Source organism: Amblyomma mixtum, unplaced genomic scaffold (genome assembly GCF_055824585.1).
Source record: "Amblyomma mixtum isolate Tamu unplaced genomic scaffold, ASM5582458v1 scaffold_29, whole genome shotgun sequence".
Classification (NCBI taxonomy): Eukaryota; Metazoa; Arthropoda; class Arachnida; order Ixodida; family Ixodidae; genus Amblyomma; species Amblyomma mixtum.
In genome coordinates, this window is record NW_028317726.1 from 339,896 (window position 1) to 356,269 (window position 16,374).

Here is a 16,374-nt window from a genome sequence, read left to right on the forward strand (position 1 = left end):
TTGCTTCAAATTATTGACAACAAATTGCAGACGCGTTGGAATTCCGCTATCCGTTGGCTGCCGCGCGCAGATCGCAGTACAGTGTTTCCTGTTTCAGCGCCCCTGCTCTGCTTTGATAAGGACAGCGGAAAATGTGATAACAGTCGCGCATACAGACGGCAGCGTCAGTCGATTGTGGGGAGATCGCTGCATGTGAGGGCACTTGACTGCCTTCCTCCAGCCATGGCGCCCGCAAACGCGCAGACAGTGTTCGGTTTCGGCACCGGCCTCGACAGGAGGCCGACGTGTTTCGTGAACCCGTTCCCGTCAAATAGAGTGTGCAGTGTCTGCGGTCTCGTTCCTTCATCGGCGGCCATGTTACCCTGTCTTCACCTGCTCTGCCAGTCCTGTTACGACGGCGCCGGTGAAAAACGCGACCACTGCCCGCTGGACAAAGAGCCCTTCCAGGAGGAAGACGTGGTGTGGTCAACCTTCGGCAGGGACAGCGTCCTCGGCAGAAAGGTACGCTGCTGGAATGCCGAGCACGGTTGCGACGCCGAGGACGTCGCCTCCGCCATGTTGGGGCACTTCGCCAATGACTGCCAGTTCCACGTCGTGAGCTGCCCCAGATGCAGCGAGAGGGTCTTACACCGAGACATTACGAAGCATCTGGAGTGTGACTGTGAACCGCCGCGCGTGCGCGAGCAAACATCAGAGGATAACTTTTCCAACGCCGTTATGGAAGTCAAAGGAACGCTAGAAAAAATATTGGAACAAAATGCTGCCTTGAGCACGAAGATGGATTCATTCGAGGACCGTCTACGCGCCGATACCGATGGGAACGTGGGTGCCCAGTGCACCAGTATAGCCGACGCAGTGACAGCCGCACTGGAAAACAGGATTTCGGAGCTAAGGACTGAAGCGGAGGCAGGTTTAGCTGAACACCGCCGCGAAGTCACTGCAGAGGTCAGGAACGCGCTGGCTGACATTCAGCGGACCATCAAAGAGAACAGCGAGAGGTGTGAGCGGAACGTGCAGAGTTTGGAGAACAGGGTCGTAAAAGCGTTTTGTGAAGACCGCACGCTGTCAGATACCGGATCTTCACTTTCGGAGGTGTCAACAGCTAAAAAGCAGACGCCGCTGGTAGAGGACGAGGAGAAAGCCCTGGAACTGCTGGCCGCAGCGTCTCTCAAGATCAGCAGCGACGTACTCGGCAAGTCCGTCCCGTACGAATGGACCATTAATGACTGGAATGGGTTCTGCACGACATCGTCTGGCCGTTTGGAATACTTCAGAGGCAACGATGGCCAGCCTAGCTACCACTATGGATACCTGGTAGTTCCGAGGCTATGCTTTGACGGTGTGAAGGTTTGGCTTCGTGTATACATAATCGAAGGCTTGTTCGACAAGTTCATTAAGTGGCCCATGGATAAGAAGGTCAAGCTAGTTTTCATCAACCCTTGCGACTCGACAAGAGAACACAGATTAATAAGCCCACTTACTCCACTCTCCGAAGATCCCCTTCCTAAGTTTGGTAAGAATGTTTTATTTCTAGGGTTCTCTCGCGAGAAAATAACGATCCGCGCATTGAAGGAACGTGGCTTGATCGTAAACAACAAATGTCACCTCCGGCTTCAGTTTGAACCATAAATCGGTTTGCGATTTATTTTGACGTAAAAATATATAGTGTAACGTGCAAGGGCGTCCGCAGAACTTTTTCCAGGGGGGTGCACCCGATGTCTGGGGATGGGGGAGGCGGTAGGTTTGTAGTTGTTTTCTACTAGGGCATAAATAATATCCGTAATCCCAAGGGGGGGCAACCGCCCCCCCCTTGCACCCCCTTCGGGACGCCCATGGTAACGTGTTCTCTGGTGCACCGCTGCCTCGTATTTACCTAAGAGCGTTTATTCTTGGTGCATTCCAGTCTTGTTAATTTGCTGTGCGACGCTATCATGAGCGTCCAGATTTTTAAATTTGTGTAACATACTGAGATCTTGCTTTGATGTTCTTCCTGGTTGTTTCTTTTTTAATGCGTGCGTTCTTAATTATGAAGAATTAAACTGTTTGTTTGTCTGCAGTTTATTTGGTTTGGCGTGTATTGCACATTTGTGCCAAGCAGGTAACGCTACCGATGCCTTTTGATGCGGTAGGGCCGATACTATGCGGCTGGAATCGTGATATATTTTTGTAGCGAGAGCTACATTGGCTTTGTTCTCGCTGATTCGCTGTGGCTGGCGCCCACATCGCGAGCTGAGCTGTTGCCTAGCAACCGCTGCAGCCGGCAGCTCCGCTCGCCGCGCCATCTGGCATGACGTCAGAGGAAGAGCCGGCTTTGCATCGAATATATAGAAGGGCCGCCTCGGTGGGATTCGTCGGCAGATATGGAAGGTGAGTCGGAGAGACTGAAAGAAGCCAGGCTTCTTCGTCGGAACGAAACGAAGAGGAGGCAGCGAGCCAAAGAGACGCAGGAAGAGCGAGCCGCACGCCTCGAGAAGCGTCGTAAGTTCGAAGCAGCCTGGCGAGTGGATTCATATGATGTTCGTTCGTCGTCTAGTTTGCCATGTCGTGCCAGGTCGGACGCCAGTGCTGTGTCGGAGGCATTGAGACGGCTGCTTGCTACTTCACCGACCATCGGGTGGTCTTTGTGGCAATTGAGAAACAAGATGAAGACTTTGAAAATAAATGCGTTACACTTTAAAAATGTACTTCAGTAGAGTTAGTTCTTGGGCTAGTTGGTATACTTGATTTAAACTCATAGTTTTTCAGCGCAGCGGCACACGGCCAAAGAAAAGAAACAGGAAGAGAAGAAAGACGAACACAGCGCTGACCAAACTTCCGTCAATCTTGCAGCTCCACTTCTGAGGTGATGAAACCTTGTTTCAGCAATCCAATCCGGGAAGCGCGCAAAACATACCGCGCGTAGCCAGTCGGTGTATAACCTTACTTGTCTCCCCAGTTCGGACCTTGAGAGTTTGCAGACGCGTTTCACATGCCCCCACGACGGCGGAACAGCACCAAACAAGGCACTCACTTCTGGGGGGGGGGGGTCACACACTCTTAATGCAGAATCCCAGGAACCTAGCACGATACGTCGCTCTTGCAATGTTGGTCTGGAGCACATGCACATCCTGAAGAACAGACGCAGAGAGGAAAGGCGAGCCCGATGTATAAGAAATGTACTTCAGTAGAGTTAGTTCTTGGGCTAGTTGGTATACTTGATTTAAACTTGATTTTAAAGCGCTGTGTTCATCTTTCTTCTCTTCCTGTTTCATTTCTTTGGCCGTGTGCCGTCGAGCTGAAAAACTATGAGTTTAAATCAAGTATACCAACTAGCCCAAGAACTAACTCCACTGAAGTACATTTCTTATACATCGGGCTCGCCTTTCCTCTGTGTGTCTGTTCTTCAGGATGTGCATGTGCTCCAGACCAACATTGCAAGAGCGACGTATCGTGCTAGGTTCCTGGGATTCTGCATTAAGAAGAATGTGACCCCTCCAGAAGTGAGTGCCTTGTTTGGTGCTGTTCCGCCGTCGTGGGGGCATGTGAAACGCGTCTGCAAACTCTTATGTCTGAACTGTGGAGACAAATAAGGTTATACACCGACTGGCTACGCGCGGTATGTTTTGCGCGCTTCCCGGATTGGATTGCTGAAAGAAGGTTTCATCACCTTAGAAGTGAAGCTGCAAGATTGACGGAAGTTTGGTCAGCGTTGTGTTCGTCTTTCTTCTCTTCCTTCCTTCTTTTCTTTGGGCGTGTGCCGTTGCGCTGAAAAACTATGAGTTTAAAACTTTAAAAATGTCTAGTCTTTAATGTAACGATAACTTAACGATACGTAACAACAAAACCTAAACACTGCGGCGTACCAAGCTACGCTATAAAGATGTAACCGCAGAAATAACCAAGCTAAACCATAAGATTAACCGCACCTCTCGCTACGCACATCCAGGCATAACTGAGTTAATCCACAGCCAATTTTTTGCGAAGGATATGCGTTAAAATTTCTTTTCGTGTTCCCCGCGGTATCCCGATATTTGTAGCAGACGGGATTCCAGCGCTCATGGGAGTCTACGTAAACAGTGCAGGTTAAAGGTGTCTCTAACGCGATTTTTTGAGAGCATCTTACACGCCATTTGTTGTCCAGGTTCAGGGGGCGTATACTGAGTGCGAATAGACAGGTAAATTCCATGGTTCATCCCGTCCTCTTCCATGTAACTATTACATGTAGATGGAAAATGTGCTCTGAATCATCACTTTGCGGGGACATAGAATGAATGTATGCGCTCCCAACTTTAGTAGCGTTTCGCACTGCCTCGCCGCCTTGCTCTCTTGCATAAAAGCTATGAGGGAAACCTTCATTCTTGTATGCAGGGGTTATTGCTTGCCACAATAACAGAAGTGGGTGCAAAGACAATCTGGTGGTTTTTGGCAGTCAATCGTGGTTTGTAAGTCGTAGGCGCGGGTTAGTTGGCAATCCATAGTGAACGTAAAGCGCGGAAAACACAGAAACGTCAAAAAGACGACGGACAAGCGCTACATCCAACTGCATCTATCCACAGTGTCAAACTGGCTTTGCTGCGAACAGCGTTCTATCGCAGTGAATGAGCTCGGTTATCTATAGTGGACCACATTGAGCTAAGCAGATCTGAAATACTTTTCTACGGAAGTCTCGCCGTGTGCAGTGTGTTGGTTACTCAGAAAAAGGCGTAACACAGATGGGAGAGAGAATGGAGGCTACGAACGCATTGGCCACTTCCAACTCTTTACTCCAAGCATTGAGACTCGCCTACAGGCAGCCACAAGGTCAGGAGTCGCTGCAAGATCCAACGTACTATCGGAGTAGCCGGGCCAACTAATAACTTTGGATAAGAAAATATCTGCATTATCGTGACGCCCCACGAGCGCCTTGCACAACTTTTCTTCCTTATATCTCGCCCAATGTGGGAGCGAAAAGACGAAATGTGGAGATGGCGCGCAACCCAGGCGAATCCTGAAGTTACGGCATGTCTGTAAAAGGTGTCTCACGTCTAAACCTCAAGGAAGTGGCTAACATTCAAAAGGTAGCATAGTCTTTTCTGCACCAAAAAAAAACTATGCGTGGGTCTTTCCTTCGTAGAAGTGGCGAAATTGCGAGTGGTGGCAAGACAAAGCGCGATATCACTCTAGGAAAGAGTGGTTCATGTTATCGGCCTTGCTTATGCCATATCCTGTACAGGACATACCGGGGGTGCTTTAACGAAATTGGGGTAGACTTAAGCCACGCCTTTAAGGGTCAGACGCTGTAGTAAGCGGCCCTACTTCTAGTAAGCGACTTCTAGTAAGTCTTCTAGCAAATGTTCTAATAGTAAGTACTTCCAGCAAGTCCGGTAAGGGACTCAACTTGTGGGGTTAAAAAGGGGGAGATAAATGCGTATTCCCCGTTTAAGCGCGGCTGACTCAGTTCAAAACCGCGCGCACCCCACCCCGTGGTCGCGTACGCTACTGAGCGCACGCCGACCACGGCGGGCCGTGCTCTACGGGAACAAAGGAACGACACACTGGCTGACACAAACAAGGCATTTATTGCTATAGCAACAATAACGCCAGCTAGCAACAAAATACACTGAGGAATCTAGGATGTCCGACTCACCAGCACGGCTACGAGCGAACGTCCGCCCACGCGAGGGCAAAGGGATAAACTCCGAGGTCGAGCGGGACGAGCTCGGCGGGAGTAAGTTCCGACCGAGAGGCGCCCGTCGACGAAGAGCGAAGCTGCGAGCGAAACGTCCGTTCGCTTCCCGTTGCCGAGGGAGAAGAGACCCCGTAGCTCCCCGCGAGCGCGCAGCAAAACGCCATCCGTGGCGCTGGTGTCGCTGCGACGCGAGCGCCCTCCCCTGTTAGTGGAAAGTCACCGAACCGAGAGGAGTGCTTTGCGGAGGAGCTAACCACAGGGAACTAGCGCGTCGAGGGAAAGCGAACGCAGGGGACGAAAGCGTCCCCACAAACTTGAGCTCATTAGCTCATTACCCGATCACGTGGCCTACTGATGTTTCAAGATCACGTCATAGACCACTGTCCGGTAAGACAGGCTGGCTGTTGTTGGCTTACAAACGCCCGTCACCGACGTGCACTTTGCTATTAGCTAGTCACTACTCCCTTAATTACGACCTCTCTAATCAGACATGCTCATTAGTATTAGTCGCAAGCAGCCGCGTTGTGTGAAAGACATGATGGCTTATATCCTAAGCAGCTGAGGCAATCGGCCCAATATTAGAAAGTGATGACGTCACTCTGGTCCTTTGTAGGAACTACCTTCGCCAATACATCGGTAACAGCCCGCTTTCACCAAGCCGTACGAACCTGTCTTTGATTTTTTTTTCCAGCGGTCTTTAATTTAAATATATATTTGCACGTCGTAATAAAGCTTGACTCCTGTAGCGACAACTAAATGACAATTGATGTACTGTTTTAATCAGTTTCCAATTGCACCGCTCCGCGTGTGGCAGTCTACAACGCTGTGGGGAGCGGTCGCTTGCCGCGTCGGCTCCCTGATAGATCGCAATCAATTGCGATACATCAAATTTTCCCCCTGCAAGCCTGGTACCATCGTCTCCAGGAACCTCAGCGGCACCCGTCTACACCACGTTTGTAAAGGTGGGGCCAATTTTTGACCACTTTTCGGGCATTTCAAGTCTTCGTCACGCCGCGGTGGTGCTAAGCCTAACGGCGCCGGGGCCTGCGATGGCCCCGGTCGGGGATCCCTCGGCTCCAGCGGCTCCAAATCAAGTCACCGGGTACGACCCGCAGTCCTTGCGGATCGTAACGATGGATACCAACCAATCCGAGGGTACGACTCAAGGCGAGGATCCTCTACCAACCGAGGACGATTACCTTGAAGATATGGTCCGCGTCCGGCGCGGAAAGAAGAACGCGGCGGCGGCATCGAGGGACGCTGGTGCTGGTGCCACCCAGCAACGGGCGCCGGCTAGCTCTACGCATACGGAGGGCGGGAGTGCGCTGAACGCAGCCTCGAAGCGCTCCAAGCAACCCCGGTGGCGGCCGCAGTACACGACGCGTATCGAAAAAGACGACATCGTCGTGGTGCTGAAACCGCGAAACACGGTCGACCTAAGAGCAACTTTTGTTCCTGGACAAGCCGGCGCTGCAATCCGCAGCATCCTTGGGGACGACGCAAATGCAGGACTTGCGGTGTGGCCTGTTTGGGACCAAAACCTGCTAGTATGTGCGTTGAAATCAGTCGACGCCGCGGAGAAGCTACTCCGGGATATTGTGCTGCGGGTTGGGGAACGCGAGCTACCGTTCCGGGGACACCCCAAACTCTCCGGTGCGTTCTGTCGCGGCGTCGTGAGTGTTTCGCCTGACGAAACATCTGAAAGTGTTAAAAGAAAACTCTGTGCGGAACCAAATGTGGTGTCTGTGCGCAAGCTGGGGGGAACCCCGGTTGCGGTGATCACCTTCGCGGGGACTAAGGTGCCACGGACGGTGTTGTACAGCTACGAACGGCTCCCTGTTCGCCTGTAGAAGAAAACAGTGCCTGCATGCCACCGCTGTGGCACAGTGGGCCATCGGGCCGATGCGTGCCCGCGACCGCAGCCGGGGCGCTGCAAACGCTGCGGAGTCCAGGTTCCCGATGCCACTCCTGACGGCCCGGCGGAACATGACTGTATTCCGAGCTGCCTCATCTGCGGAGGCGACCACCCTACCGGAGCTCCTGGCTGTGCCGGGCGGTTCCGGAAAGCCAGCAAACCCAGCTCCCCATCAGGATCCAAATCGAAGACAAAGACGGGGCCCAAGCAGGCTCCTCCGCCCAAGGCCAAGAAAGCGCCAGCTGATCAGGAAACCAAGGCCAAAGCCGGGCCATCGAAACCAGTCAAGTCCGCGACCCAGGCGGTGCCCCCGGTCCTCAACGCCAGGGACTTCCCGCCCTTGGCACCCGTCCAACCACAGGTGAGCAGTTGGAGTAGGGCAGTCTCCGGGCCCCCTACCCCTCCCTCACCTACCCGTCCCTCCCCTACCGAAACCGCCCTACAGCAGCAGGTAGAGGAGCTCAGGCGCCAGAACCAAATTCTAGCGCGCAAAATTCAGGAATTAGAGGCGAAACAGGCCGGGTCATCCGAACCAATGCAAGAAGCTGAGCCAGACGACGAGGATGACGGATCATCCGTAACATCTTGCCCCACTAGCGTCTCGCGGCAGAGCGAGGACACGGTTGTTGGATCTACTGGTCGCGTTGCCGGCCTAGAGGCACTGCAGCGCCAAACCGAGCAACTGGAGGAGCAAGTGGCGGCTCTACCGAATCAAATCATGTCGGCAGTCCGCGAGTCCTTCCAGGACATGTTCAAGGCAGCTTTAACGCAAGCACTTCCCGACCTTATGGCCCAGGTCACTGACTCGGTCCTCAAAGCCGTGCAGCCCTGGGTCAGCACCCAAATTAAGAACGCCACATGCTGCGATACCCCTCACCTCAAACGTAAGACAGCCTCCCGCCAGGCAGCGGAGGAACATGGTTCAGGCTCGGCAGCTGGTGGGTCGGTGCGGCCCCTCACTGGGGTTGCGCCGGCTCCCGGCCAGAGCTAATCCGATCGCCCTTAAATAAATACAACAAGATGGCTAGCAGATGTAATAGGAATGCTAAAAATTTTGAAAAAATTCCAGATCATCCAATGGAACTGCAGGGGTTTCAGAGCTTGGAAAAAGAGGTCACACCTCCAGCTCTACCTGCAGTCCCTAGGTGACATGCCGGCGCTCATTGCCCTGCAGGAGCCCGGCATAGACGCTAAATTATCAGGCTACAGCACCTTTCAGGGGGGCCCCTCTACGTGCATCCTGGTGAATAAGGCTTACACTGTGGTTCAGGTCGACTTAGACTTGAGTACCGAGCAAGAATATACAATGGTCCGAGTACTGCCTCTCAGACGCCGCGACCCGCCAATACATATCCTCAACATATACTGCCCTCCTCGTAAGCCGCGCGTAACTTTCAATGAAATCTTCCTTCGCGCGATAAAATTGGCAGCCAAAGAGCCTCTAGTGATCGTTGGAGACTTCAATGCTCCCAGCCTTCATTGGGGCTATCACTTCGAACAGGCAAGAGGACGTAAGCTGGCGGAGCTCATCTCCACCCTCAGCCTCACGTTGCTCACGGACCCGGCGTATCCCACTCGAGTGGGGAATTCGGTAACCCGCGACACGTGTCCAGACCTTTCTCTCGTTAAAAATGCTAGAGCGGCTGCCTGGGAGAACTTGGGAGATTCTCTAGGCAGCGATCACCTCCTTCTCCGGATTACACTCGAGGCAAAGGCAGTGCGCAAAAAATGGGGTCAGGCCAAGCTGACCGATTGGCACAAATTCCGGAATCACACTATCCCTCCCGTACTATTTTCCGGCGGCTACGCGGAGTGGGCTAACCACATATACAACATTCAGAAACAACACGTCACAACACTACAAACCACCGAAGAGATCCCCGCAGTGGACACCCACCTCCTGCATTTGTGGGAGGCGCGCCGGAGCTTAACTAAACGGTGGAAAAAGCAGAAAACTAATCGCAAATTACGCGACCGCATAGCCAAACTCTCAGAGCAGGCTGCAGCGTATGCTGCCGAGCTCTCAGATTCAAATTGCATAGCGCGCTGCGACGCCGCAGCTCATCAGATGAGCTCGAAGGGGACGTGGCGTCTCTTTCGCAGTCTAATCGACCCCTCCCAAACGAGAGGGGAGACGCAAAAGCAGCTCCGGAGGGCTCTGCAAGGGTTCCAAGGTACGACGGCGCAACTTGCGGACACTCTGTGCGACAGATATCTCTGTCGTATGGAGGACCCGCCTGGGCCAGAGTACATGTACTCTGGCAGGCCTAATGAAACACTCGATGCCCCTTTTGAGTTGCACGACCTTAAGGCGGCCTTAGCAAAAATGCGCCGGGGTACGGCTCCGGGACGGGGCCACATAACAGTGAACCTGTTGGCGAACCTACCGGACTCAGCCTACCTTCATTTATTAGAATACATCAACCAGATCTGGGACGGGCGTCCACTCCCTCCCGAACGGAAAACGTCACTTGTGACGTTTATCCCTAAAACAGGTAAGGCCGTGAATACGGACAACCTGAGGCCCATATCACTGATCTCATGTGTGGGCAAGCTTATGGAGACGATGGTACGGGATCGCCTCTCTCCATACCTGGAGAGTAAGGGCTTCTTTGCAGTCACTATGTTCGGGTTTCGCCCTCACATGTCTGCACAGGATGTCCTTCTCCAGCTGCACAGGGATGTAATACGACCCACAACTATGCAACACAATGACAAAGCCATCCTCGCCCTTGATCTGAAAGGGGCTTTCGACAATGTGAAACACGGAAGCACCCTGGCCAACTTGAGTTCTACCGATTGTGGGGCTAGGACCCACGCGTATGTAAGAGATTTCTTGTCTAATCGCCAGGCCTTTCTTCGGATTGAGGGCGAGGAATACGGCCCTTACATGATGGGAACACGGGGTACCCCTCAGGGAGCAGTGTTATCACCGCTCCTGTTCAACATATCTATGATGCGCCTCCCAAGCCAATTGGCCAGGGTGGAAGGCATTCAACACGCGTTATATGCAGATGATATTACAATTTGGACCACTCAGGGGAGCCTTGGGGACATGGAGGACCGCCTTCAGCAGGCTGCTTCCATAGTCGATGCGTATGCTAATGACTGTGGGCTCCAATGTGCTCCAGCGAAATCAGAGCTTCTGCATGTCAGAGCGAACCCAAAGGATAGGACAGCAATACACATCTCTCTGTCAGGAGGTCCTATTAGAGAGGTGTAGGAGCTCCGTATTCTGGGCCTTTTCATTCACCAGAGACTCAGACCGGACTCCACTATTGCGAAACTCAAGAGAGTAGGCGAACAGGTAGGGCGCATGATCCGCCGCGTTTCCAACAACCGGGGTGGTCTGCTGGGCAGGGACGCGCTTCGGCTCGTCTATGCCTTCGTGACTAGCCGGATCCTCTACGCCGTGCCATATCTCCGCACTACTAAGCAAGACGAGGCGCGAATAGACGCCATCATCCGCAAGGCAACTAAGCGAGCCATGGATCTCCCGGTGGCTACCTCTAATGCCAAACTCAAGGCATTGGGGGTGCTAAACTCCTACCAGGAGCTGCCGGAGGCCCACCTTGTGAACCAATACACGCGGCTCACGCAGACGGCTCCTGGGCGCCGCCTGCTAAACCGCTTACACATCCAACACGACTGCACTCCAGAGGAGGCGGAGCGTATCCCAGTACTATGGCGCCATATGCTCTGGGTCTCCCCGCTCCCCCGTAACATGGACACCGACATGCATGAAAACAGACGACAAGAGCGGGCTCGGGCTCTTGAGAGACAACACGGCTCCCGACCCGGTGTATACTATGTAGACGTAGCAGGGCCATCGCCCACGGGATTTTACTCGGCCGCTGTCGTTCACCAGGAAATGCACGTTGATGGACTCTCCTTTCGAGCCCCGAATTCAATGCGGGCCGAGGAAGTAGCGATAGCGCTTGCTGCCGCCCACGCCAATTCGAGAATAATCATCACGGACTCCCGAAAAGCATGTGAACATTACTTGGCAGGGGAGATCTCCCCCTTAGCTGCTTGTATTCTACGACGGACTGCCACTGATCCAACACCTAAACGAATCATTTGGGCTCCTGGCCACCAGGGCTTACGAGGTAATGAGGCCGCTGACGCGGCTGCCCGAGCGCTTACTCACCGGGCTCCTCATCCCAGCTCTTCTGGCTCGGAGACTAACCAGCCGCTGCTGCGATTCAGGGAAATATTAACACATTATAGCGACAACCACCGCCTTTCTCCGTCCCCGGCAAAAGGGCTGAGTAAGACGGAGGAGCGAACTTTAAGGCGCCTGCAGACAGGTACTCTACTCTGTCCTGCAATAATAAAACATTACGATCCTAACACGGATGGGCGATGCCCACACTGTGGGGAGACCTGTGATATCTTCCACATGGTGTGGGCATGTACCCAAAATCCCCACCTTCCCCCTTCCCCTACCCCTTCCAGAGAGGCATGGGAGACTGCCGTCCTCAACTGCTCCTCGCTTGAGTCCCAAAGGGCTCTGGTGAAACGGGCGAGAGACGGGGCCTCGTCATGCGGTGTCCCGGACTAGAGACGCCGACCACGTAGCGGGGCCACTCTGTGGCTCCCAAACTCTTTTTCATAAAATAAAAGTTTTCACCACCACCGCGTGTGACGTCGGGCCTTTTCGACCAATCCGGAGTTTCGCGACTCAACAACGCCGGACGCACAGAAGTTGGCGCCACCTTTTCCGCTTAACGGGGACCCTTGACGCTGTACCTTTGGAAGTAAACAAAATGAATGCACGCATTTGACCGCGCATGTTATCACGCGTCGAAGCGAGCCGCGAGTTAACACGGCGAAGATGCTTGGCAAAAGAAAGAAGGCAAATGCAAGGCTCTTGTTAGGAGCCATTTGCATCAAGATAGAAAAGGCATCTATACATAAGCGATGCATCAATAAACGACACCGTGGCTGAGTTTAATATTCTCCATGCACGCTGTAAGGTGACGCCGGGATAAAAGTTTGTGGCGCCAACTGGATAGACAGAAAGAGGAGAAAATAAATTGAAAAAGTGTGTATGCGGCTTTCTAGGGTGCGCCGTTGTGGCTGAAGATATGAACGTCCTGTTGCTGCGAATCAATGCACAAACTATCGATTGGGTCAGAAGAAAAGCGCGAACATTAGTTTTATAGTAGTATTAATTGGGGAAGAAAACGATGCGCAATGCACAGCACGAGAATGCGTTGCAGTTCAACACGAGGTGTCCTCGGCTACACCGATAGCCTGGTGCTCTCGCGCAGTAGCCAGCGAAGTTGATCGGTTTGCGCCACCACGGGTTCGAATCCCAGTCGCTGGTATTTATTTCACTTGTTTTGCTTTATTCGTTTCACTTGCCACAATCACACCGCAAGATCTTCTTCGGGGTTTATCCATCGGAGTAGTGTTTTCACACTTACAAAAGGGTGTGTACCGTCGAGCACGAGGTAATCTGCACAAGGCACAAGTTACTCTACAGCGTTGATCAGAAGAATTCAATGTGGTGGCACTCTAATGACCCCCTGCTGAATCGAAGCCTGGACCGTGCAGGCCTCCACCTGGAAAAGTCACTAAACGGATGCTGCACACACGTGCATTCAAATCGCAATTTTTAAACTCGATTGGAGTGTCGTCCACAGGCCTGACTACAATTTTAATCTAGTCGCATTTAGCAAACGTTCCCTGTATTTCGCAGCTCTCGCTTTCAAGACAGAAAGGTTAAGACGGGCACTTGAGGTTCTTATGTGCTGTCAATGCGAATGCATCTGTAGACCTAAAGACCTTTACACTAATGGCTTTAAGCATAAAGGAATTTGAACTAAAAGCATTTTTCGGTTTCTGAGGAAAGGGAATGACGCAGTAATTGTCTCACTTATCTCGGTGGACAACCGAACTGCGCCGGAAGAGGAGGGATAAAGGAGGGAGTGAAATAAAGAAAGAAAGAGAGAGAGAAAGAAAGTAGGAAGGCAGGAATAAAGGAAGGAAGGAAGGAAAGAAAGAAAGAAAGAAAGAAAGGAAGAAGGAAATAAAGAAAGAGAGAAGGAAAGAAAGAAAGAAAGAAAGAAAGAAAGAAAGAAAGAAAGAAAGAAAGAAAGAAAGGAAGAAAGAAAGAAAGAAGGAAAAAAGGAAGAAAGTGGTGCGGTAGTGGAGGTCTGCGGAATAATTTCGACTGACATCGCACAGCTCACGGGCGCCTATTGCGTTTCGCCTTCATCGAAACGCGGCGGCCGCGGTCGGGTTCGAAACCGGGTACTCTGGCTGGGTAAATGAGCGCTTTAACCTCTCAGCCACCGTGGTGGGTCAAAAGCATTTGACCTTACGGCCTTTACCGCAACGGCCTTTTACCAAAGGGCCTTGAACATAGGCCTTTAGAGGGAAGGCCTTCACCCTAAAGGCAGTTCACCTAACGGCCTTTGTCACGAACACCATGAGAATAAAGCGGTTTAGCATTGCCATTGTCATTAATGACCCCCACCCCCTCAAACAAGAATATTCATTACCAAACACTGAATCGCTTATTTCTCCCCACTTTCAGCACCACGTAACTAACCTCACAGGCTTCACCACACACCGGCATTTTCCAGGTTAGGAGGACGACAATGCTTTCCCACACAAAAAAAGAAAAGATATGCAGAAATCTAACAGCCTGCCAGGCTCACTCTGTTATCCGCGCAGTTTACACCCAGAAGCGCCTCCTTCCACTGCGGTGCCTTAGGTAACAGTATTTTTCTCCTGAATGCATTTTCCATTCCTATTTTGGCACCATTTTGTGATTATCGGAGTGCTTACCAGATGTCGCTAGCCATTCCGTGGCCGTTCTTAAGACACGCCGACGAAGCTAACTTTACTCTCGTAGCTCACGTGGGCCCCGAGTCGCCCCAGAGACGTAAAAACGACTATAGAAGAACGTCGCCTTTCTTATCAAGTAAACGGGGTAGGTATAATTTCTTCGATTTATTGACCATCTGCAGACGCGTTGGGATTCCGCCTATCCGTTGGCTGCCGCCCGCAAAGATTCGCGGTCGGGTGTTTCCTGTTTCTGCGCCCCTCCTCTGCTTTGATAAGCACGGCGGAAAGCGTGATAACAGTCGCGCACGCAGACTGCAGCATCAGTCGACGGTGGGCGAGATCGCTGCATGTGAGGACACTTGACTGCCTTCCTCCAGCCATGGCGCCCGCAAGCGCTCAGACAGTATTCGGCTCCGGCACCGGCCTCGACTGGCGGCCGACGTGTTTCGTGAACCCGTTCCCGTCAAATAGAGTCTGCAGTGTCTGTGGTCTCGTTCCTCCATCGGCGGCCATGTTACCCTGTCTTCACCTCCTCTGCCAGTCCTGTTACGACGGCGTCGGTGAAAAACGCGACCACTGCCCACTGGACAAAGAGCCCTTACAGGAGGAAGATGTGGTGTGGTCGACCTTCGGCAGGGACACTATCCTCGGCCGCAAGGTACGCTGCTGGAATGCTGAGCACGGTTGCGACGCCGAGGACGTCGCCTCCGCCATGTTGGAGCACTTCGCCAATGACTGCCAGTTCCACGTCGTGAGCTGCTCGAGATGCAGCGAGAGGGTCTTACACCGAGACATTACGAAGCATCGGGAGTGCGACTGTGAACAGCCGCGCGCACTCGGACAAGCATCAGAGGATAACTTTTCCAACGCCGTTATGGAGGTCAAAGGAACGCTGGAAAAAATATTGGAAGAAAATGCTACCCTGCGCATGAAGATGGATTCATTCGAGGACCGTCTACTCCCCGAGACCGATGGAAGCGTGGCGGCCCAGTGCACCAGCATAGCCGACGCAGTGACAGCCCTGGAAAACAGGTTTTCGGAGCTGAGGACTGAAGCGGAGGAAGGATTAGCTGAACACCGCCGCGAAGTCACTGCAGAGGTCAGAAACGCGCTGGCTGAGATCCAGCGGACCATGAAAGAGAACAGCGAGAGTTGGGAGCGGAACGTGCAGAGTTTGGAGGACAGAGTCGTAAAAGCGTTTTGTGAAGACCGCACGCCTGGAGATGCCGGATCTTCACTTTCGGAGGTGTCAGCAGCTAAAAAGCAGGCGCCGTTGGTAGAGGACGAGGGGAAAGCTCTGGAACTACTGGCCGTAGCGTCTCTCAAGATCAGCAGAGATGTCCTTAGCAAATCTGTCCCGTACGAATGGACCATAGATGACTGGAATGGATTGTGCAGGAAATCGTCTGCGCATTCGGAATACTTCACAGGCAACGATGGCCAGCCTAGCTACCACTATGGATACCTGGTAGTTCCGAGGCTATGCTTTGACAGTGGGCTTGTTTGGCTTCGTGTATACATAATCGAAGGATTGTTCGATAAGTTCATTAAGTGGCCCATGGATAAGAAGGTTAAGCTAGTTTTCATCAACCCTTGCGACTGCACAAAACAACTAACATTAAGAAGACCAGTTTATCCACTCCCAAAACGCCCCCTTCCTGAGTTTAGTAAAGAAGTTTTGTTTTTAGGGGCCACTCGTAGTCCGATAGCGGTTTACGAGTTGAACAAAGGTGGCTTGATCGAAAACAACAAACTCCACCTCCGGCTCGAATTTGAATCATAAGTCGCTTTTCCTTTTATTTTGACGTGAACTGAGAGTGTAACGTGTTCTCTTTAGTGCACCGCTGCCTCGCATTTACCGTAACGCGTTTTTTCTTGATGGAGTCCAGCAGTTTGATTCATTTGCTGTACGACGGAAGCATGGGTGTCCAGGTTCTGCAATTTGTGTAACATACTGACCAGCGCCCGTCCTGTGTTTTTTCGTGTTCCTTCTGTCCTCGTTCCGTAGCGC

General features: G+C 52.4%; 2 protein-coding genes across 2 annotated transcripts; both read left to right on the forward strand.

The window, feature by feature from the left end:
- Positions 1–176: 176 nt before the first annotated feature.
- LOC149324480 (uncharacterized) lies at positions 177–1,743 on the forward strand. The gene has a single exon (XM_089565477.1). The coding sequence runs from the start codon at positions 223–225 to the stop codon at positions 1,627–1,629; it is 1,407 nt and encodes a 468-aa protein (XP_089421603.1). The 5' UTR covers positions 177–222; the 3' UTR covers positions 1,630–1,743.
- Positions 1,744–14,742: 12,999 nt separating this feature from the next.
- Positions 14,743–16,146, forward strand: LOC149324481 (uncharacterized). Its single transcript, XM_089565493.1, has one exon. It carries the CDS (start codon positions 14,743–14,745, stop codon positions 16,144–16,146), a length of 1,404 nt encoding a protein of 467 aa, XP_089421619.1.
- The last annotated feature ends 228 nt before the right edge of the window (positions 16,147–16,374 follow it).

Coding starts and splice junctions, on each gene's coding strand:
- LOC149324480 (XM_089565477.1), top strand. CDS start 223: ATGGCGCCCGCAAACGCGCAGACAGTGTTCGGTTTCGGCACCGGCCTC.
- LOC149324481 (XM_089565493.1), top strand. CDS start 14,743: ATGGCGCCCGCAAGCGCTCAGACAGTATTCGGCTCCGGCACCGGCCTC.